At 41.7% G+C, this 22,624-nt stretch overlaps 1 protein-coding gene across 12 annotated transcripts in view; it reads left to right on the top strand.

The window, feature by feature from the left end:
• LOC128763568 (chloride channel protein 2-like) overlaps nt 1–22,624 on the top strand; it is a 144,415-nt gene that overhangs the window by 99,191 nt on the left and 22,600 nt on the right. For 5 of the 12 annotated variants that reach the window (XM_053872494.1, XM_053872497.1, XM_053872495.1 and 2 more), the window contains 9 exons: nt 7,419–7,488; nt 8,981–9,091; nt 12,907–13,120; nt 18,383–18,516; nt 19,473–19,657; nt 20,841–20,952; nt 21,036–21,106; nt 21,319–21,393; nt 22,503–22,535. In XM_053872494.1, coding sequence (XP_053728469.1) covers nt 7,419–7,488; nt 8,981–9,091; nt 12,907–13,120; nt 18,383–18,516; nt 19,473–19,657; nt 20,841–20,952; nt 21,036–21,106; nt 21,319–21,393; nt 22,503–22,535 — 1,005 coding nt within the window. Of the gene's footprint in view, nt 1–7,418; nt 7,489–8,980; nt 9,092–12,906; nt 13,121–18,382; nt 18,517–19,472; nt 19,658–20,840; nt 20,953–21,035; nt 21,107–21,318; nt 21,447–22,502; nt 22,536–22,624 lie in introns of all 12 variants that reach the window. The other 7 variants (XM_053872499.1, XM_053872496.1, XM_053872493.1 and 4 more) reach the window with 4 other exon arrangements.

Here is a 22,624-nt window from a genome sequence, read left to right as displayed (position 1 = left end):
TTTAGCGGTTATCAACTTTTGCAAATTCAAAACCAAAAGCAACTATATTTCTTAATATCTCTGTTTTCCTCTTATTTTTTAAGTGAATTTGTTATTTTGTGATTTTGTTGGTGAAATGAAATGTTTATTTTCCATGTACAGCATTAGTAATGTAAGACAGTAAAATGCATATTCATCTCAGGCAGACTCAATCATCTTGTTACGTAAGTAATCGGGATTGTGCAACTTTTTTTCAGTGCTGCTTTGTCTAATTTGTCTTGTGTGTCTCAGCCTTTTGTCTGTCAGCACACTCAACACTGACGTTGGCCACCATTACGATGACTTAACAGAATGAGCCTTATACACTGCTATACTCCCTCACTTCCTGGAATTATTATCTGCAGAACATTATTTTCTCACTGTATTAATCAAAGGGCAGAAATCCCATCAGGATGTTGTCATCTATCCATTGGTTTACGTGAAGACAGACACACACCAGACTGGCGCACACACACTACATTCAGAGCAACGCTATAATGGCTCTGTCTAATTACAGCCTTTGGTTTTTTTCTGGAACCAGCCTGCTGATTTTCAAAGCGGAGATTGCTCTCTTCTCCGGCGTCTTGGTAATGAATGGTTCTTTTATTTCACATGGCAGCCATCTTTTCTTGTTGCTATGGTTGGAGCTCAAACTTTTACTTCTTTCTGCTGAACTTTGGGAAAATGCTTCATATAGCAATACTTTTCTCCCGAGGATAGTGGTTGTTTTTGTGCTCAGTGGGAAGGTTAGTTTCTTGTTCAGTGCAGACACATACACACAACAAAATCATCGGGACATAATTGCGACTTCAGGTGTGTGTCTGCCCGTATGTGCCACACAGCCCACCTTATGCTTGTGTGTGAGGAGAGGTAGCTGTATCGTAATTGGAGTGGGAATAGACTAAACCCTGAGGTTCTCACAGGGACCTTGGGGCAATAGACTGTCCTCTGTAAGTGACACACACACCGGTATGTTCGGCTCCCTGATGACTGACAAATTAAAAGGTGTTTTTTTTGTCCTGTAACTTGCGTCATAACTCGTGCAGTCGACCTCAGAATCCTTCACTGCCTTATCAAAGTTCTGCCTTAGATCTCAGACCAAAGATCTGAGACTTTAGTGTAGAATTTGTCATGATGCTTTTGCTCGAATACAGGCTGCTTTAACAGATTATAGAAGGCTCTGAAAATAAGGATGCTGTTTCATGAAGCTGCATTACTCCATCATTATTTACCTACATGTGTGGCAACCACTGCTGCCTTGATATTCTCCACTTCACACTACTGTCACTCCACTACAGTACACCAACAATGACGTACCAACACAAGAATCCAGGGGTCTGTGAATAAGCCCCCTTTGTGAATCTCAAACGGATTCACAAAGGGGCTGCAGTGGGTGCAGGTTTTTCTTCCAACCAACACATCGATTAACCAATCAGGTGCAGCTGAAACACCAGACTCACTATCAACTGCAGTCGCAGTCTTTAGACACCTGATTGGTGCAAAGGTGACTGGTTGGACCAGCCACTGCAGCCCTTTGAGGACCGGTTTGACACCCCTGGTCCAATCAATGAACAACTTCCATGATTCAAGAACTATGTAGGCGAGCAGAAAAAGAAGTTCATTCCCTCAGTAAGATTCAAATAAAATATGTTGAAACAGTATAGTTACAATGAGCTCCTTCCTTTACCAGCAGTGGATTTTATGATCATGAATTCCTCCAATGGAACTGTCCGAACTAAAGGCTTACAAAGCAAATAAAACATTTAGATAGTTTGACCTTTAGTTTTGTCAGACTCTCCACGGTCAGTTAGAACTTAATGAATAACCTTTAAATGTAGTTAGTAAATAAAACAGCTCTGACATAACACCAGCTGAATAACTGATGCTTTAAGGTCTGAATGATTCACTGAATCAGTTCAAAACAAGTCTTTCCTGAAAAATACCCTTTTCTCTAACTCAAAGTGAATCCATTTTCTCTTTCTGGTGGCGGTCGGCGAGCCTCATGAAGGGGAATGAAGGTACCCTCCCTCTGTGAAGCGTACACTTAGTAGATTACATTAGATTAGATTAGATGAAAAATTAATGATTCCTCAGTGAGGAAGTGAGTCATTCCTGCTGCAAAGAATTTGATCTAGCTTTAGCTGGGAGGATATAAATAGGCTTTGAGCAAATAAAGGGTTGGCGATAGGAGTGAGCGGAGAACTCCTGTCAAATACTGCTTTATGTAATCTCACCATCAACCGTCAAAGTGTTCTTAAAATCACTCCTACAAACTGTCCAGCCGCATTTGTCCTTGTGTGAATGAGAGTTAATGTGTCTCTTGCTGATGAGGAGCCTCATGTTTATTCTGTCAGGTGAAGTTAGAGCTGATTCAGCATCTTGTCACGGTCGAGTGATGTTTTTATTGATGCCCAGATTCATAAATTGACAGAGTTTTTTTTTTTTTTCTGTGGAACTAATCCTATTTGAACTTGAGCTTTATCTACTGAAGAGCAGATTTGAAGGTGGATTCTGTCAGTGTTTTTTGGATGACTCCGATGTTCATTTGAATAATACTTTGAAATAAAACAGTGGTAACCCACAACTTCTTCTGCAGTGTGGAGATAATAATACTTATGTGTTTCAATGTCATATGTATTTATATAATGTATCCATAATTTTATATTTTTCGTTTCAAGACATGTTCATAAGTATTTCAGTGGTTGGATCTGCTATAATGTTGACAGATTAAAATTTTTTGCACATATAATTGCTGGAACAAAGGATTCAAAAACAATTTTCAAAGATAAATGATTCAATGATTGATTTTGCGTATCGGAATGGATCACACAGTATGAACTTGTGTTGCGTATGTTTTAAGCAGCTATTGCTGGTACACTCAAATGCATAAACTGCTATTGCATCCAAAAATATGAAGTCTGTGTTGGTCTTATATGTCCGTTTGAATGATAAGTTGAGCACCTGACAGGTCTGAAGACATCCAGATCATATCATGGGGATTTATGGAGCGCTCCATTAGGATAAACTTACTATGGTGCGTTTCTGGGATCTAGCAGCCCAGAAATGAGCAGAATGTTTACTACCATTTTGTTTTGTTTTTTCTCTCACTTTGAATGTACTCCACAAAAAGGCGGGCTATTGTGTTTTTTATGTTAAATCTCACAGTCCGTTGTGGTAGCTTCACATTGTAATTTCTGAGTTATATCAAGTCTACAGTCTAGTCTACAAGAAAGGCCTCCTTGCTCTGTCAAGAGCTGTAAACATAGGTGATGATCTGTGGCCATGAGTTTTGGTTTCAACTGGAAACAGAAATATCAAAAAGCTGCTTAAATAAACCTGTTTACTAAATAAATACAAAAAAAACAGACTCCTGTGTCACACATTAGTAAGTGTAATGGCCAAAACCACAAGTTCCCGACTGAGACACTGATCTGAGCAGTTACTGTTAAGGTGCTGAGACGGTCTCTTTCCCCTACAGTTCATGTGTTTTGAGGACCCTGGAAAGTTTATTCACCTAGGAAGGTTTATTGGTCTTTTAGTGCAGTACATGGCACATTATACACTTGAGCAGCTCCAGTGAAGACAGATTCTGATGCACATGGATGTTCAGGTCCAGGACCAGTCTTTAAAAAAGTAGTGAATCTGTTGCGAAATGTTTGCAGCAATAGACTGCAATAGTCTGCTGTATTGAGAGGCTCCTCCAGTGCGGACGACCTGCAGCAGTGCCGTCTATTTGTCTATCCACAGAGCCGTCTTAACTTGGCTCTTAGGATAGCAAACTACATGTTCCTCTCCCTCACAGATCAAAACACACTGCTTTATTTTTCATTGGTTAATGAAGTATGTTTACATTGCATGCTCCGGATAATTTGTTGAAGAGAGAAATGATATTTATTTGCTGGAACTGTGTTGTACAAATTAATTTAAGAATCAGAGTTGTGATGCAACATGAACATCACTGCCCAATTTGATTTCCTGACAAAAGCAAATCTGATGTATAAACCCGCTCTGTATCTCACACCTGCCAATCATCTCCTTGGCAACCTCTGAGCTGAGAGGCGGATGATTTAATGCTTCTAACTTTCCTGGCCAGCACACTTAGAAACCCTGTTGCCATGGTGGAAGACTCAAAACCCCGCTAGCATCCTGTCAGATTCACCTGTGTGATCACGGTTTGAGGTGGACACATGTGAAAATGAGTAAACGAGCAGCTGCTTTCAATAACGTTGCATCACCTGTGTCTATCTGGAAACGTGTCTAAGCGCTTGTGCTCTCACCTGCCTAAACACTTGCATTAGCATTTATGATGTTATATGAACCTCATACATCTGATCTTACATAAGATGAAACTGCTCTCTTGAGTGCACTAAATACACAGAAACTGCTGCGGCATCTGGTGATGAGAGGGACAGATGCAGATGTCTTCCCTGCTGAGGCACAACTTATGTGAGACTGCTCTGCTCTTGCTCCATTTTCTCCTACTTGTCTCATGCAGCAGATGTACGCTGTTTTTATGTTCTCTAATGGGCTCTATTTTGAGATGAAGATGATCATGATGTTGTTAGTGATTATAAATCTGTCTGTGTTTCATATCCAGGTATGTCAGTCATGGTTTTCTCAGAGCGTCTTTAAACATCCCTTCTTCCATTAGAGTCAGTTTACATCCCGATGGTGGCCTTTATCTCCCGGCAGTGATTGGTCAATATTGCCCCACAGATTTATTGAAAGTTAAGTGTTTAGTTAATATGGTGCTGTACGTATTTTTTTTTCTGTTTCCGTTATGAATTTGAATTTCCTCACAGTGAGCTCTTCAATTCTCAAAGGTGGGAGCGGGGTGTGCCGAAGGAGGAGTCGGGGGTTGGTCCTTGGTAAATCTTGTTTTATAGATGATAACTTTTTATTCATGTTTTGTATTTTCAGGGACTCAATCTTAGGAGAATAGGTTCAAGTACATATAGGAAGAGATTGTTTTTTTGAAATACGGAGCGATGGCCCCTGGCCTGTGTCAAACCTCATCTCATGAGAAGGCAAAAACATTGAATAAATATTAGAAATAATGTGATTTAATAATCATTTAGTCATATTCTATTCTATATTCTATTCTTCTATTCAAAATTATTATGCAAACTTCAGTCCTTTGTCTTGTGGTCCCTAACTGATGCCTGGTTGTAGCATTAGAGCTTCCTGTGAGAGTGTGTGCGCGATCATGGAACCCAAATCGGGTACGCGGAAGAGGACCGTCTCTAGTACCGGTGCGATGCCCGTCCAATATCCCACTATTTTCAGTGTGGTGTTTCGCCAAGATGCCAGCGCAGCGGGAGACCTGCGTGTGTTGATGTGAACCAAGGCAGACCGTGTCAGAGAACCTATTAGGACCACTCCACCAGAAAAATAAACCGACCAATGTCATTATCAAAGGTTCCCTGCATCAAGAATAAGTTAAAACTACGATCGTGAACCAAAGTCGACCACACTCTCCACAACCGTCACACGCTGGTGTCGGCTGTCAAACGCTGGTGTCGGCTGTCAAACGCCACATCGTGTTCATGTATGCAAGTCCAGTACTGCGAGTGAGTCGCGTGTTTATCGAATTTTTCGTGAGATGCAGAATTGTCATCGTGGACATTGTGTTTGGCGCCATATCGCTCATCCCTATTTCACATCATGTTTTCAGTTCCTCGGATGAGTCTGTATAATTGTTGGCACTGATCATGTCTGCTTCCTAGCTTTGCTTGTCCACTGCCATCTTCATTGGTCATGGTATCTCCTTTATTTGGCATAATGTTGAGCGACTATCCGCAGGACAAGGTGACTTGGTGGGCCATGTGAGGCCCCCGAACTCTGAGTTGAGACCATCCATTTCCCCACAAAGAGTGAAATGATAACTGTATAGACTGATCTGTGAGGAGCCTGGGTTCTTTTCACGTCCTTTTGAGACCATTTCCCTATGTTCATGTCTCTGCCATGCTCATGACTAGCCTGTAGGTCTTTTTGCGAGCTGTGAACACCTACGCCCATCTGTGTGGGTTGGCACTGCCTGGTGTGAAGATGGTGTGAGGTTACTGGAGGAGATCCATTACTTTGCCTTGGCAGCCAGCCTTAATTACAGCTAACTATAGACGGAGCACAGGGAGCAAACCAGAGAGCAGGAGACGTTAAACAGGGATGGAGAGTGCAACCGCTGTAATTAAATGTCTATTTCCAACCATGAGATTATTAAAACGATGAGAGCTGGGTGATGGCTTACATAATATTTTTCAGTTCTGGCTGTTGCAGACATGGAATATCATATTCTCTCTAGGGCCTCCGACTTAATAGTCCTGACACGAGTCAAATCAAGGGGGGACATTGGACTCAAATCTGGTACTTTCTCCGACAGACCGCTAAGCGGTGCGGGGCGTTTGGTGTGTTTGCCAGTTAACTCATATGATTCGGCGGCTGCTAAACATGATGAGAATCTGGTTTCATAAAGAGGCAATATGAGTGAAAGAAGTAATTCACTATTACATAAGAATGTAATGAACGTGTGAAAATGAATTTATACTGTATTTTTATTGCCATATTTTTGATCACAAGGTTCATAGGAAGTTACAAGGTAAATGTTCAGACGAGAAAGCACCTTTTGACTGTTACAGTCAGTTTTTTTTAATGTATTTCTCATATCATTAAGAGGTATAAACAGTACAAAAACATGTTGGACCCACACTGCCTTCTTGTTCTTTCCCATCTGAACATGCGTGCCTCAGCATCAGCATGTGTTTCACCTCAGGTCTGGCTGGTCCTCAAATAACTGTCGCGCAGAGTCATGAAATATTGATGACTTTGGTATGAGTGTATTACATTTAGCTTCAGATAAGTCATCATTATTATGATATGAATGATGACAATTATTTTCTTATCATATCTAATTCATTATTACAGTCACCAAAGAAGTGCATTTCCAAACTGAAACATCTTTTATGTATATTTGAATCACACTATCATCCCTTATCTTGCGGTATGTTCTTTCGGGTCTCTATCAGAGCGGAGCTTTCTTATCTGCTCTTGTTTATCTTGACTTCAGAAGCCACAGAGCAAAAGTGCTCTTTATTAAAACTTTGCTTTGATATTTCCTTCCGTGTTTGTCATCACTAATTAACGGTCTGAGCCGATGGCTTGGCGCAGTGTCAGCCAATCATCAGAGCCCGCTCATTAGCCAAAGTTCAGCTCTGGGTCTTTGTCAAATGACGAGTGAAAGTGACAGCTCAATCTAACCTCAGCAATGAGCTCCGCATGGTCGCCTCCACGCTGCTCCTGCTGCGGCAGGATTCCACTCATCTCGGGGCACACAGTCTGCAGCTAATTGAAATGCCAACCTGTTCTTTTCTTTTCATGTGTTTTCTTTTATCTCCCTGATATAGTTCTGGATGTCTGCGCTGGCCACGACCATCCCTGTGCCCTGTGGTGCCTTCATGCCAGTATTTGTCATTGGTAAGTCTTCCTGTGGGTGGGGGGAGGATGATGTTAAATTATTGACTGTGGCAGGACGTGTTGTCTGTGGTCGAGGAGATCTGTGATGGCAGGCCAGGAGCGTTTTTCTGGTCCACAGTCAGGTCTATTGAGAGTGGAGATATTTCCCTTTTCTATCACTGGGTGTGATGCCATGTTCAGTTCCTACACCCTCATCCTCCATTGCTCAAGTTCCATGAAGATTTACTGGATAACAATAGTTGTACAAAGTTCATTTAGAAAATGTCCTGAATGGTCCTGCTAACATTCCTGTTGGGTCCTTTCCTAAAGAGATTTGGTGGGGAAAACCGATTTATTGTGGAACCTAACAATCTCCCTGTCACATGGTTTTGACTCATCTACAGTCTGTACTTAATCTGCGATGAAATATACAACACAGATTATTATTCTTTATTATGAGTCACTTTTACTTTATTTTGTGTTTGAGATTATCTATGAAAGAAACATATACAGTGGAACCTCGGTTCTTGACCACAATCCGTTCCAGACGGCGGTTCGACAAGCGATTTGTTCGAAATCGGAATCGATTTTTCCCATTACAATGAATGGAAAAAGAAATAATGTGTTCCAAGCCTTAAAATAGGCTTTTGTAGGAGTGAATGTAGAGTGTCTGCTGCAGGTGCACTGTTCCTCTATGTGTGTGGCCGCTGCATGTGGGAGGGGTTGCCGAGTGAGTGACGTCTCTCCAGAAGTGAAGAGGTGCCTGGTGCGTGTCCAGCTCTGAATGTGCAGTTTGGCTGTGACAAAGTCATAAACCAAGTAACGCTCTGTCCCAGACTCGCCTCATCCCTGTCCACAACAGGACATCAAACCCTGGAGTGAGCGCTCCAGCCTCAGAGGTGTGGAGAGCGAGCACCTCTCCTGTGACACTCTACCACAGTCCAGTGTGGAGACAGGAAAGGTTTTACACCTCAATATGAAGAAAAGACAGTCAGTAAATGTAGCTAACGGGACACATCTGCATACAGAGGCTGCATTATGCACAATAACAAAGCGCGTCGTGGGTCAGCTGTTTTTTTCTTTCGGGGCCGTTCGAGTTCTGGATTTTCGTTCGAAATCAGAAGCAAAAAAATCTCAAAATTTTCGTTCGGACTCCGAATTGTTCGAAGTCTGGGACGTTCAAAAACCGAGGTTCCACTGTATAGTGTAAAATAAAGATTTTACCCAGACCTACAGTTCGAAAATTATTTTCAAGTGTACCTAACATAAATTCCGACGTCATATTTCTTTTCATTTCAGTTTAGTGTTTTTCCATTAATTGAATACTAATACTGTAATAGTTTATGTTCCATGAATCCATTTCATGACCACTGTGTCTTAAAAAAGTTCCAATAAATATGAGCTATACAATATTGCGCGTACTCATGCTATGAGTGGTTTTTTATGAATAGTATTTCCAATCTATATTTTCAATCTATATTCCAGTGGGTTCTTACCTGCTTTGTGTATTCAGGGGCAGCGTTTGGTCGTTTGGTCGGCGAGAGCATGGCAGCCTGGTTTCCAGATGGCATTAACACAGATGGCACCATCTATCCCATCGTGCCAGGAGGCTACGCAGTCGTGGGTGAGCTCAGAACACGTTCATGATGCTGTTTTTTAACTTTGGTTTTATTTTGACGACCAAGCACTGTTTTTACATTTCACTCAGTGTTGACACACATGCCACTATTCATGATCAAATGACAATGGTCCATTCCCCTCTCTCCTCAAACTCGTTTTTGTAATCTCTCTAGTTTCGACTGGAAATTCAATTACAACAAGAGAGAACTTAATCAGTCACGGAAATGAAAACTGGATTCATACCAACTTTGTTGAACGACTCCAGAGTCAGACAACAGCTGACTCAGCAGCAGACTGTGATTGTGCTGCCAACTTTTTTATGTGAAAAGTCAGAGAAGTGGCGTGCTGTCGTCGTGGGGAATACATCATCGAGACTATCGGCGAGAATAAATCATGAGTGTCAAAGAGCTCCTCCAGAATCCACGGACACTATTGATCTAATTGTATGAGTCTGGTGAATAATAGAGGCAGATTAATAATTCAGCTCCGTACTGTTGTGGGCGTAGCTTTTGGTTTGATGGAGTTAAGTTTCTCTGGATGGGTCGCTGCACTTTTATAATTATAAAAGATACCTTTTTTAGCATGCTAATTCTCATTGATAAAAGATGAATAATGATGAATAATCTAAATCAAATTTGTTCAACTGGACTGCAGGTGGCAGTAGTGAACGAGCAGGAGCTGGCCACTATTCACCAAACGTTAAATAATCTGTTTTTGAGTTATTTTAGAACGCAAACACCACCAGATCTTTAAAATAATGTGTTCGTTGAAACTTGTAAAAATAAATAAAATGTCAAATAAGATGAACATGTATGTCATTTTCATCTTCATCGCCTTCATTTTGAGGTGACCCAGCGTTTCCCCCTAAATAACAGGTTGTGGCCCAAATAAAGAATGAATTGAGGTTTTAGTTAGGCTTAATATTTCACTCCTGGAATGGCCATATCCTTCGCTTGCATGGTAACAAGCCTAATTACTGGGTACTAAATAAGGAGGTCATCCGATTATATGGCTAATATGTGTTCCCTTGTCTAAAATGCTGTATGAGCTGTTCATATTGCTATAGTTAAAAGTAGAATCTGCTAATTTTGATAGCATTCAGTGAGGTTACCGTGGAAAACAGTATTCGGGCTGCCTCATTCTCAGTGCAGGTTGTTTCCAAAACATCCAGGACGTCTGGGTTTATTTGGATTCAATAGCTGTATATTGCTAGAAGAAAATGTGGTGAGACATTTGCCTTTTTTACACCATGATAAATTACATTTTCAATATCTGGCAGTTACTGCGCAAGAAAGAAAACGCAGCTTTTTTTTTTCAACTTTCGGGAGGACAAAAAAAATTTATCGAAAATATCACAAATAAATATTGATATTTCTGCCTTTTTTCCCCACATTCCAACAACGGCAAGACATGTCATATCTGTTTCCTGGTAAATAGATCAAAGATCAAATGCATCTTCTGCTCAACAGAGCAGCCGATCGAACACACAAGTTTAATACTCGTGACAAGCTATTTTCACACCAACTATTGTCAAATGTTTACCTGGGACTCATTGCTGCATTTGCGTAGCTGATCGGACAGCGAACTGTCACTCTGCAGTGCCATTTCACAAGGGCAACATGGACTGCATTCATAATATTCATATTAAGTCACTTGACAAATGGGAAGTGTTAAGTTAAGCTGGCTTCTAGAGAGTTGACAGCCCTGTGGTAACATGTTAGCGCTCACTGCTAACCACTGCTCAGTATAGCTCTGGAGGATTGTAGACAGTGGAATAACACCATCTATGAGATGGATGGTTGTCCTGGGCTGTAAAACTACGGCGAAGGTAGTTGGATATGGCTTCTTTATTCCAGTACTTTGGTCTGTAATAATGCAGGCTCTCAATCACTGATATAATGTATGCCCCAAAACAAGCAAAACGATATTACTTAATAAATCAGAATCACGATAGAAATCAAAGATAGAAATCGAATCGCCACTCAAGTATCAGGAAAATATTGAATCAGGAGAAATGTATATCGTCCCATCCCTATTTGTTACAGTGTAATAACTGTGTAATGATACGAATAAGCAAACCGTGCCGAGCATTTAAACTATTCTACATTGTAACAATCACAAGCTTTTGCTCCCGGTCTATCATTTGATAAGAGCAATGTCACAGTGTTTTTAGCTGATGTGGTGGGATGTCATTCAGGTCCTACTTATTTTTAAAATTCTAAATATAAATAATGATTTTATTGCTTTCTAGTACTAGGAAAGGTTTATTTATTTTGATTTAGATTTTTACTCCTAGCAGACATTAGTGCAGTGAGAATCCTTTGTACCTCTTCACGTGAGAGCTGAAGAATCTGGTGTGTGTTTGCCCTATATGTGAAAAAAGTATCAGGCTTCAGCACCACTGTTAAATCAGTTCGAGTGTTGCGTTGTGTTTTCAAAAAGATATAATAATGCATCAAGAGATTTGTGAAGGAGGGGAAGCAAACCTGAATAGAAACCAGGTCTAAACTTTCCCAGCGTAAGTGTTAAATGAGACGCAGTGGTGCAGTCCCCTCCCCTTCAGCATGGTCCTGCTGTTATGTATTTGAGAGGGAGCAGTGGATTGTGTTGTGTGAAGCTGATGACTCAGTGCTTTTTTCAGGCCTGACCCTCTGATGAGCCCGTTTCATCTGGCAGCGGGGCTCGTTCAGAGACTAAATGTTAGGACGGGGGCGTAGCATTCATCAGAGGAGGATCGGCCGACACTCACATGCTTAATTAAGTTACCAGAAAGAACAATGGTTCCCTCGCTTTATCTGAACTCTCAAACCATCTGTTTCTGCCCGCGCACTCGCTCTTTCTCACTTTATTTTTCAACCGGGTTTTTATTCTGAATTATGCCGTCTCCCTGGCAGCAGCGCCGTCTTATTCACTTTAATATTGTTTCTTTCACCAGCCGTGATTGGTTCAGAAAAGATTTGGTCATATTGAAGTTCATGTTTTTTATTGAATTCACTGCATAAGTGGATTTGTGCCTCGTAGGTATGAGAGAAAAGATTGCGCGGAGACATGAGAAAATTGTTGGGGTGTCAAAATTATATAGAGGAGAGAGTGCAGCTCGGAGCGACCGAAGAAAGTCATTCTCCAATGATGGTGATGGATCTGGATTCTTTCTGGGGATCAAGTCACAAAATGTTGTGGTGTTCAAGTCAGTGCTTCTCATTGGCCATTCAGTCAGATGGCCACCAAATCTATGCAGGAGATCTGGACTAAATCTTCAGACAGATTATATATTTTCTTGTGCCGATTAAAGCATTCAGAAAACATTCATTTTCACCCGTTTCCTATTATTAAACAAACAAATAGTTAAATTCAAGAATATTCTGTCCTGTCTTCTATTTCATTGAAATATTATTTTACATGAAAAAAAAAACAGCTTGATGTTAGAAGTACAAAGAAAAAAAAAGCTGCAACTCAAAATGTCAGTCAAAGGAAGAAAAACATTATTAACACACATTTTGATACGTGTTTTTTGGTTGTTTTTATTTTAACCCAGAGACCCAGTTTTGCAGCAGTATTGTCTAGCAAAGATTTTTCTTATAATATCCCTGAATAGCTTCTGGTACAGTAACTTCTTCACATCAATAGAGCTGCTTGCTGGAGGTCAGCAGCACCTGTGTTCAATAGTGCTGTTAAATATAGTTTATTGCTTTTTTAACAGCACATTGTGGATCAGTATGATGTATAGCACCCTTGAATTCCCCTCAATATCTGAACCCTGTAGTAAAAAGCACTCAGCTAAACAATGGTTTTCACCCCCACGCTTCATCGCTCCTATAGGTGCGGCTGCCTTGTCAGGAGCGGTCACACACACCGTGTCCACTGCTGTCATCGTGTTCGAGCTGACGGGTCAGATCTCCCACATCCTGCCGGTGATGATCGCCGTGATCCTGGCCAACGCTGTGGCCCAGTCCCTGCAACCTTCTCTTTACGACTCCATCATCCGCATCAAGAAGCTGCCGTACCTGCCGGAGCTGGGATGGGGTCACCACGAGTATGTAAAACCCTCTCACTGACACCGTTTTTGCTCATATATTTGTCACTAGACCGTCATACTCACTCATTAATCAATGGTCTAGCTATTGAAAATAATGCTGATGGCCGTAGCGATGGGCTAGTGAGGCTTTATGAAACTGTGTTCTCATTTTCAGAACTCAGTGGGTGGCGCTCTTGGTTTCAGAGCAGCGAGTGCCATGCTCTTTTTACCTGTGAACTCTGACCTCCTACAGGAAGTGGCGCAGTGATGTATCAAACGTCCAGCTTGGTGAAATAGTTTTTAGTTGTTGTTATTATTAAGATATTAGATATAAATAGGGTTTGGAGTTGGGAGAGCAGGTCAATTAGTATCAATAGATTTGGGTATCATTTTAGGTTATGGCAATTCCATTTACAGTATAATACTAGGTACTGAAACCGATGCATAGCGATTTTCAGTGTTTAAAGAGTCAAATGAGAATCATAAAGGATGTTTTTAAATTTCTTGATGTGTTTACTGTGTTGCATAAATGCACGAAACTCCATGAACACGCAGCGACAGCAGCGAGTGGAGTCGGTCTATTTTCTTAATGATTCCAGAAAATCTGGCGATTTTGAACCAGTTCTAAATAGGAACCGTAGATATCAATATTATATTGGCGGGTAAAGTATTGCAGTATATTGCCATATCATAACACGAGCTGACACATTTTTATACCTGGAGAATATAAAAGACCCAGTCAGATCTGGGTTCACGTTGGACCACCACAAGTAGGACAAACAACACTGTGATATCTCTATTTTGCTGTGCTTTTCAAAAAAGAAATAGAGCCTCCAGTGCTTGCTTTTTATACTATTAGCCAAATCCGAAAGAGTGGAAAATTGCGGCTTATTCCATGAAGGCCATCAACAAGTTGAAAGAGAAAACATGAAGGCATGTTGGTAAGCATGTCAGTTGTCGCGGAACTTTTCCAAGTCTTGAATAATCTTGGTAATTGACAAGAGCACACCATAGCAACAGGGATTACCAGCTGGTGCGTGTCCTCCGAGCTCAATAAAACCACAGAGAAGCTCTTTCTCTTTAATTGTTTGGAACCCATTTATTGTTATGGATGTTGGCGAATCACAAGGCGATTAGAATAGTCTGAATGCATCATTCATAAATTGGGACTTAACAAGGAGAAATTGGATTTTGTCTCCCATCTGTTCGTTTCTCCAAGCTTCCCCTGAGGTGCTGTGTCTGTCAGCTCCCCTGGTCCCGTCAGAACCTCATCTGACCTGGACTTTGCATCTCTTTATCATACATTCCTCTCCCACACATCTGATGCAGTAAATTTCTCCACTTTATTGGGTCACTGAGCGTGGAATGCTGTTGCGATCCTTTTTACGAGCCCACGTCTGGATGCTCATCAATCATAGACACGCAAACAAATCATATTCAATGATGCGCTCCAAGTTTGGAATTGTTGCTGCTTACAATCCAGAGATGATGGAAGAAGTGTCAAAATAATTTGAGGAAAACTAGTCAGGTGTTTCAGTACAATCGTTGTCAGAAGTATACGTTTGATTGATTCATTCTTTTTGGCTAGTTCAGCGTTGATTTGTTCGACATTCCGAGCAAGAAAAATGTGACTTTTAGGTCTGGATTTTTACCGTCTGCTGGTATTGGATTTCTGCAGCACAAGAAAGTGGAGCAGGTTGTCGAGAGGAAATGAGAGACTGGAGCTCTCAGTGTAAAGTAACCATCACACTCCCACGCAGGCGGACACCTACGCGCTACATCTGCGCCACAGATCCTGTTCATTTGCACACATGACGAGGGGAGGATTGGATCCCTTCTCTTATATTCCTGTGTAACCTTTTCGAGATTCAAACACGCCAACACACTGATCAAATATAGATTTCCTCACGCCCACATGACAGACGTGCTCATTAGAAAGCACACACCGTCTCCTCTTCCGTCTCTTATTCCGACTAATCTCTTGTCCTCCTCTTTCACAGACTCATTGTTAGTGTAAAAAAAGTGCGAGAACAATTACGTAACATCCATGTGTGCGTTCGTGTTTTGTCACTTTCGGTGCTTCACAATGTCCAGTTGGTTGTCCCCGCCGTCCCTGCTGTGTTGGCAGCTGCATTGTTTACTCCGTCTGCACCATCCCTCCACTTCCATTCTCCATCTATAAAGTAAGATTCATAACCTCATGAAGTTTCTTATCTTGAATCTCGCAAACCGTTTTAATGTAATGTGGCCTCAGTTGATGTGGTGTTGCATCGGCCCTGCTGGGTAGAGGGCTCAATTAAAAGGAAACCAATCGGATCAACTGCCTCTGATATCCCGAGGGAAATTAATACTAGCAGCGGTGGTAGCCAGTTGAGCCGCATAGGTTCATATCCTCTCAGAATCACATGTATAGTTTCGCAATCAACACAGGACGTCAACTCTGAAAGGGATTTGTTGTCCGGAGCTCATGAAGACGAGAAGTTTCTGATACGCTTCACAAAAGTAAGTAATTGAAACTAGCAAAAAAACATGAAATAGAAATTGTTTAAAGTCTTCACAAAGTACAGTCTCTCTAAGTTACTAATAGTGGTGCAGTTATGATGCTTCGTGAAACAGTGTTCTCATTTCAGAGCCCACTAGATGGCACTTTCTGCTGGAATAGAACTGCCACTTCAATGACATCTTTAGAGAGCGCCACCTACTTGTGAGGACACTGATTCATGGAGCCTCATCACAAGTTATTAGAGTCAAATAAATCTGTGAACGCAGTTGATGCTCATTTCTTACTGGTGTCCAGAATCGCATCACATTGAGATTTTGATTTTAGATCTTTTGACAGGGTATCTAAAAAATGTCAAAAAAAAAGTCAGTTGCTACCATTGTCACCTACTCATTGGTTGTCTTCCTCCTCTGGTACGTTCATCTGTAATGTTCTTCAACTTTTCTACACTTTTCTACCTGAGCTGCCCCACTTGTTTTTGTGTCTGAGCTACTCTTTTATACATACATCATGTCAGGCCTCACTACTGTCCCTTAAAGCTTCCATTTCACTCTGGCTGCCACTCTCCTGTCTCAGATCACACCTGAAAGTCGTCTCAACCAGTTCCTCCCTGCCAGCACTCTTCTTTGCCTTCCTCGATCTCTGTCTCAAAACAGCTTAAACTCTGTTGAACGCTGTTTTGAGTTCCTTTTCGTCATGCGCCTTCACTCTTCCTAACACTTCTCATGATGGCAAAACACTGACGGAGCACTTTCACGAGGTTGCCTACAATCCAGCCCCCGACAGCTGTGGTAGCTCCAGACTTACAGAACAGATGGTTACATTACTGCGCTATGATCATTATGCGCATTGAACTGCTGTTAGTTCTATCTGGTGGTAACTGGAGGAATTAGGGGGAAAGTTTTAATGAGCTGTGGTATATTTTGGTGTTTTTCTTTAATGGAAGAGAGAACAAAATTGCTTGTTGAATAGACTCTAAAAATGGTTTGGAGAAGCAGATGGTTTCTGGTAATCTGTGTCGGTGGGAAAATAAAACTAGTTGGTCACGGAGGAGTTCGTATTTGAATACATTCACCATCAGTGTGTGAAAAAGAAGCTACAGAGTAATGATGATAACGACTCACAATCCTAATATTCTCAAGACATTGAAGAGGACAAATAGTTGTAAAAGAGCTTTTATTAGTCTAATAGGTACATTGTGACTCAATTCTTTAACAATTTCAGAGAGAAAGAAAGAATTATAAAGTCATTATGATTTTGTCCTACTGCATCTTTCTATGCAGAGTTCTGTTATTTTCAGTTTATTATTAGGACCAAACTATTTAAAAGTACAACTGATAGAGCACAGCATGTGTGCGCAGTGTGGATGTCTTTCAAAACAGCTGCAGCAGGAGATATGCTTTTATAATTGGCAAACGCTGTAGTTTCGTGTGTTGGTGTGTGATTGTTTCTTTTATGAGCGAGATATAGCTCCAGTGTCGTCATATTGTTAATGTTTCCTAGGTTATTGCTTCTAGACGTCCCTCTTTAGATGACATTCAAACAAAAACCTTATTAGAGTCCAATATAAAATCTGCCTGGGGTACGTATTCTAATGATGCCGCTGCAAACTTGTGTTGTAAAAGAAGTTCCAAAGTGAAGTTAATTTTCAGGGCTTCATAAAGGAGCTCGATGTTCAAGCAAAAGTCAGCTGCATCTTCAAGCACCACAATACAATGGAAGATGACTCACTCTTTTTTCATCCTCAATTTGAGGCTTCATTTTACACATTTTGCTGGCATTACTGGAGAGCCTGTGTTGTCATATTGACCGTGATTGAAAGATGTGGTTTCTACAGCATGCTACCCTTCAGCTTGTGCAGGGTTCTCGCCATGTTGACTTGCAAGCCAGATCAGTCTTTGGAGCTGTTACTGCAACTAGAGGAGGCTGAAGTCCTGGCACAGACCTGCGGTCTGGCCAATTGTCAAGCCGCTGCTATCTCGCTGGCAGATCTTGGCAAGCTCATGCAGGAAATGAAGTGTTAAGACTGGGGTAGGGCGGTGTAAAGTTCTGCTGAGGTAATGCTTGCTCACACAGTGTTAATTAATTGGCTGTTCCGTCACGACCGCTAGCATCCAGATGACCCTTGACGCAGCACTTTATCACAGGACGGGCCAGTCAGCAGGATAGACGGTTTTGCTGCCGACATCTGCAATGACAAATTTCAGGCCGAAGACAATGACATATTGAACCCCATAAACAAAATGGAAGATCTTTTAATGCCCTTGTACTTGTCACCGACCGACAGCTGACAACCAAGTACAAGAAATAAAATTGTTTTGTTTAAATTACACTGTTTCCAAGAACTTAGCGTAATGCCAGATGCGCTTTCTTGTCCACATATGTCATTAAGCTGGATTTATTTTATCATTTCTCTTTTTAAATTCTTTTGACCTCCCAGAATGCAGGTTCTTAGGACCACAATAGAGCACACTTTTAAGTTTTTATGCTATTCTTTTTTTCAGTGTGTTGGCCACAAGGCTATTTGAAAGTAGAATATTTCTCCATTCCATTCTTATGCCTGTTTGTCCTTATAACTCCAATTCAATGATTGTACAAATCAATGTAACATCAGAAAGCCTGCTGGGAAACCTGGAAAACATTCAGAGATCATCGCCTCCAAACACAACCATGTGCTCAAAAGTAGATGATACAATCTGTTGCAGTCCGTCATATCTGATCCAACTGCTGGACCTAAGGATTCCACGCTCTATCTCACTTTGTAATTTCTTTTCTCCCAGGAAGTACAACATTCGCGTGGAGGACATCATGGTCAGAGGCGTCCGCTACATCACACTTAACTGCTGCTACAGAGATCTGCACAACGTCCTACAGACGGGCCACCTCAAGACTCTGGCGCTGGTGGAGTCAGCTGGTGAGTTGAAAATGGTCATTCACATGGAGACAAATAAGTCTATTAGAGGCCATGAATTTTTCTTCACTGAGCCTAGAAAGTCATCTGTAGGGAAGCAGAATGGTTTCTGTTCCAGGGGCAGCTTACAAACAACGATTATACAGTTGGCTGTGATCATCTTTCGTGCCTAAAACCATCTCCAGCAACTCCCACATCCAGGCCATTGATTGATTGAGAAAGTTGCCTGGTCACAGCTGGCTAATGTTTTCCATGCCGGCGTGTCACTGAAGTGCAAATTTGGTATTCCATCGCCGTCTCAATTATGCAATGGTGCTGGAACAATTAGCTGCAGCATTTAGCCAAATACATAATCTGCACGTACTGTCACAGAGGCAATTACTTCAAGCACACAAGTGCACAAACGCAACACTGCACTCACACACTGGTGGCTGCATAATTCACTGCATTCTGGCTGGATATTATGTAACTCTATTGAGCTCTCTGCAGTGCTGCAACATGTTGTCTGTAATCTCTGGAGTTTTTTTAGTACCTCATCCTTTCCACCGTCTGGTCCTCCCCTCCGCCTGTTCGATTCTCCTCTTCACTTCCTTTAAAAATCATTAATTTCTTCCACACCTTTTGTTGGTTTGTCCCGGTGGGCTCGAGGCTGTGTTTTTCAACCTTGTCCTGCTTCTTTTACATCTAAATAGCACAACAATTTATGTCAGTCATGGGTTGGCAAATTTAAATGAGGTGTTTAGTTCTTGTGAAGACAACATAAAAAGAGTGGAATGCCAGATATTTAAGATGTTTTTTGTCAGTCTCTTGCACATAACGTTTCCATGCTCTTCTCCCCCATGATTGTTTGTTTTCCCTCTATTTCTGTGTCCTAGTCATAAGTTGAAGAGGAATCTCACTGAACATGTTGTTGTCTTGTGCTGATGGTCTGTTCGCACACCTCGGTTTCTCTCTTGCAGAGTCCATGATCTTGTTGGGCTCCATCGAGCGTGCACAGCTCCAGTCGCTGCTCTCACAGCAGCTGGGTCACGCTCGGCGTATGGAGTACGTCCGGGAGCGAGCCGCTGCAGACAAGAAACGGCTGTCAATCGTGTCCAACAGTGACAACGGCAGCCAACGTGCCAGTCAGGAAGTCCGCTTCCAGGTCAGTTATCGTTCTTAATATGTTGATACCTTGACTGAATGTCGTTGACCTTGTGCTAAAAACTGAGACACGGACATACATTTCAACAAAATATTTTTACTAGCTGTCAGTTCGGGAATGATGTGATGTTTCATTGAAATAGCTGTTCAAGACTTTAGAGTCGAGGGTGCCATCTAGTGGGGCCTGAAAATGAGGTGTTAGTGTTTGATGAAGCCTCATCAGTCCATCACTAGTTTTAACCTTTGATGGTCACCAGATTTTACCTCCCTATTTCAAATGACTATAACCTTTTCAGTGGTTGATCGCACCTAGAAAATTACACTGTCAGATCCTTACAAACACCATCTATCATGTCAGTACAGTAGCTCCTAAATGACTGGTACAATTCAGAAAATTCAGATTCTGAAGCCTCTAGTCCACTCAAGTCCACACAGCTGCCGATAAGCAAGCGTGTGACACCTGCTCTGTCCTACCACACCAGCTAAAAACACCTGGACACTGCACTGATCAAGTGACAGATGAACTGAATCATTAAAAAGTTAAAAGGTCTCTTTTGTTTTAGTTTTTTTCCCTGTTTATTCTGTTATCCTGTTATTCCAAACCCCAAACCTAATAACCAGTCAAACAACATGAATGTGGGCCACCAGACAGATTACCATTGGTTATCAGTTTAATAGAGTAAGGTAAATGATGAACAGGATCTTTACTAACCAGTTGTCATTCACTATTATGGCCTGGGTGCCATTGTAGCTGCACACCTGCAGCACTATCTGCAGAACAGTGGGCACTGCAGGCGTGCGCACAATGGTATCAATGGCATGGAAGATTAGTAACATATCTGGGTACGAATTTTGAGCATAGATATTTTTGGCCTTATCCACAGCCCTGGAATGAAAACAAACCTCCAGTATAAAATAAAATAAGTGTTCTCCAAATGATAAGCCTGAAACTGGAATCTGAAATTGATCTCGATAGTTATGCAGTTATAAAAGCGAGATGCATCTGGCAATTACTTAAGTAGTGCATGTCTGTCCAACCGCCTCCACAATAAAGCTGAGACGAGCTCCACTGACCTCCAACCCTGACTTTTAGCCAATCAATCTCAATTCCATAGATTTACAAATTGAGCGCTCCAGATTTTTTACTGTGTGGGAGACGTGGTGACCTTTGTGTTTAAATTTAGATCTCAACTGAGGAGTCATCGTTCAGTCCTACTCGCTCAGTTTCTCCGAAACCCCTCAAACCTGCTCTGAAGAGACCGTCAGTGGTGGATCGACCCACAGAGATGCCCACCAGTAAGACTCACATTCACAATCCAATATGTTATATGGTGGGGATGTTGTGTAACACCTTTAAATATCTGCTTTGGTCACCCTAGGCCCTCAGGATCATTCAGGCATCGCATTGAAGAACCTGTTTTGTGCCAGTCCGGATACTGAAGCCCTGGAGGTAGGAGAGCAACATCCTGGATTACATTTACCCATCAAACCTCCTCTCTTCCTTTAAGTCTCAAAATACACCAGCGTTGACACACAAAGATCTTAGTATGGAGACGACTCACTGCCACCCATCTGTCTCTTCTGAAACTCAGCCAGAGTTACTGGTCCGATTTTTGGAACTGTCCTTGTTAATATTATGTGCTTGTCTCTGGCTGGTGTCAGAAAAACAACAACATGGACACTCTTGCTCTTCCCGAGCAAAGGAGACCGTCCAAGCGAGTCCGGATATCCGTCGTGGTAAGAGCCACCGTTCGGGGCAACTCGAATGCCTGGAATCCGCCCGGCAACAGGTTCATTAGTCAATCAACCAATTGTCACCCTGCCATTCCATCCCGGGGCTAATCCATCCTGCCGATGGCCCATGATCTGGGCCCAGGCCAGTCAGTGCCATCGAGCCCTGCAAGTGTAAAACAGTCTCGTCCTTATGAACCTTTGTTCGCTCTGAGTTGCGATCCATTTAGTTTACCAACATAGTTTCAGAGATTCTGGAGAACATGTCACCACTTACTTTAGGGCTTGTTTTGAAAGATATAAGTTGTAGTTACACATTTTAGAGAGATTTTACAATAAGATTAAAGGCAGACTAAACTATTTTGTGTCAAAACTCTTCCATTGGTTTTGAGTAATATTTATACTATTTTTATTTTCACAGGAAATTTAAATGTAGCCTTTTCCTAAACAAAATATTTTCAAACTCATATAGTTGTTACTCACTCAGACGTGTTCTTTTATCTTGCTGTTTTCATTTATTGTTTCATTTAACATTCGTCTGTGATCCAGTCAAGTGGTCTACAAGGACGAGGCTGTTTCACACAGCATGCTCAGCTGTCAGTCATACATTGTGTCACCCGAGGCGTCCAATCAGTGACAACCTCCCAAGGGCGAGCACCGTTCCGCCCTTGGAGTGACCCAAAAAACAAAAAAAAAGTCCCATTGCACTAGTCTTGCACGTGAAAGTGGTGAGGTGAATCGCATGAATCGTTTGATATTCAAACAACGGAGAACCATGTCTCTTCATTAGTAACCAGCTGGTGTTTGGACGGCTGCGTTCCTGACACGATGATGCATGAGAAATCCTCTACAGTATCGGAAAACTCTCTCAGTGTGGGACGTGGCTGGGTGTTCAATTACTGTGCTCCCTCAGCATTCATGCATGTCTGTCAATTCAGAAGTCTCCAAATGACAAATAATGGTCCCACTGAACCGTCCCAATGTTGCATGACAGAAGATCTACGAGGTAATATTAAAGTCAGTCCTGCAATCAGCTTGTTGCACCCAAAATGAGACGTGGGTTATGAATGTGCACGATGATCTCTCTTCACATATTGTGTCACTTCCTTCACTAGGAGCCCCCACCCACCTTTAGGAGTTTCTCAGGGGTGAGACTTTTTAAACACTTTCCCTTTTTGAATAATCCTTGTGCTGCAATGTTGTCGTCTCAATGCTTTATCAGTTAAGTTACTGCTTA

The sequence above is a fragment of the Synchiropus splendidus genome, chromosome 8, assembly GCF_027744825.2.
Source record: "Synchiropus splendidus isolate RoL2022-P1 chromosome 8, RoL_Sspl_1.0, whole genome shotgun sequence".
In the NCBI taxonomy this organism is placed as follows: domain Eukaryota; kingdom Metazoa; phylum Chordata; class Actinopteri; order Syngnathiformes; family Callionymidae; genus Synchiropus; species Synchiropus splendidus.
This window is presented reverse-complemented; position numbering and strand designations above follow the sequence as displayed.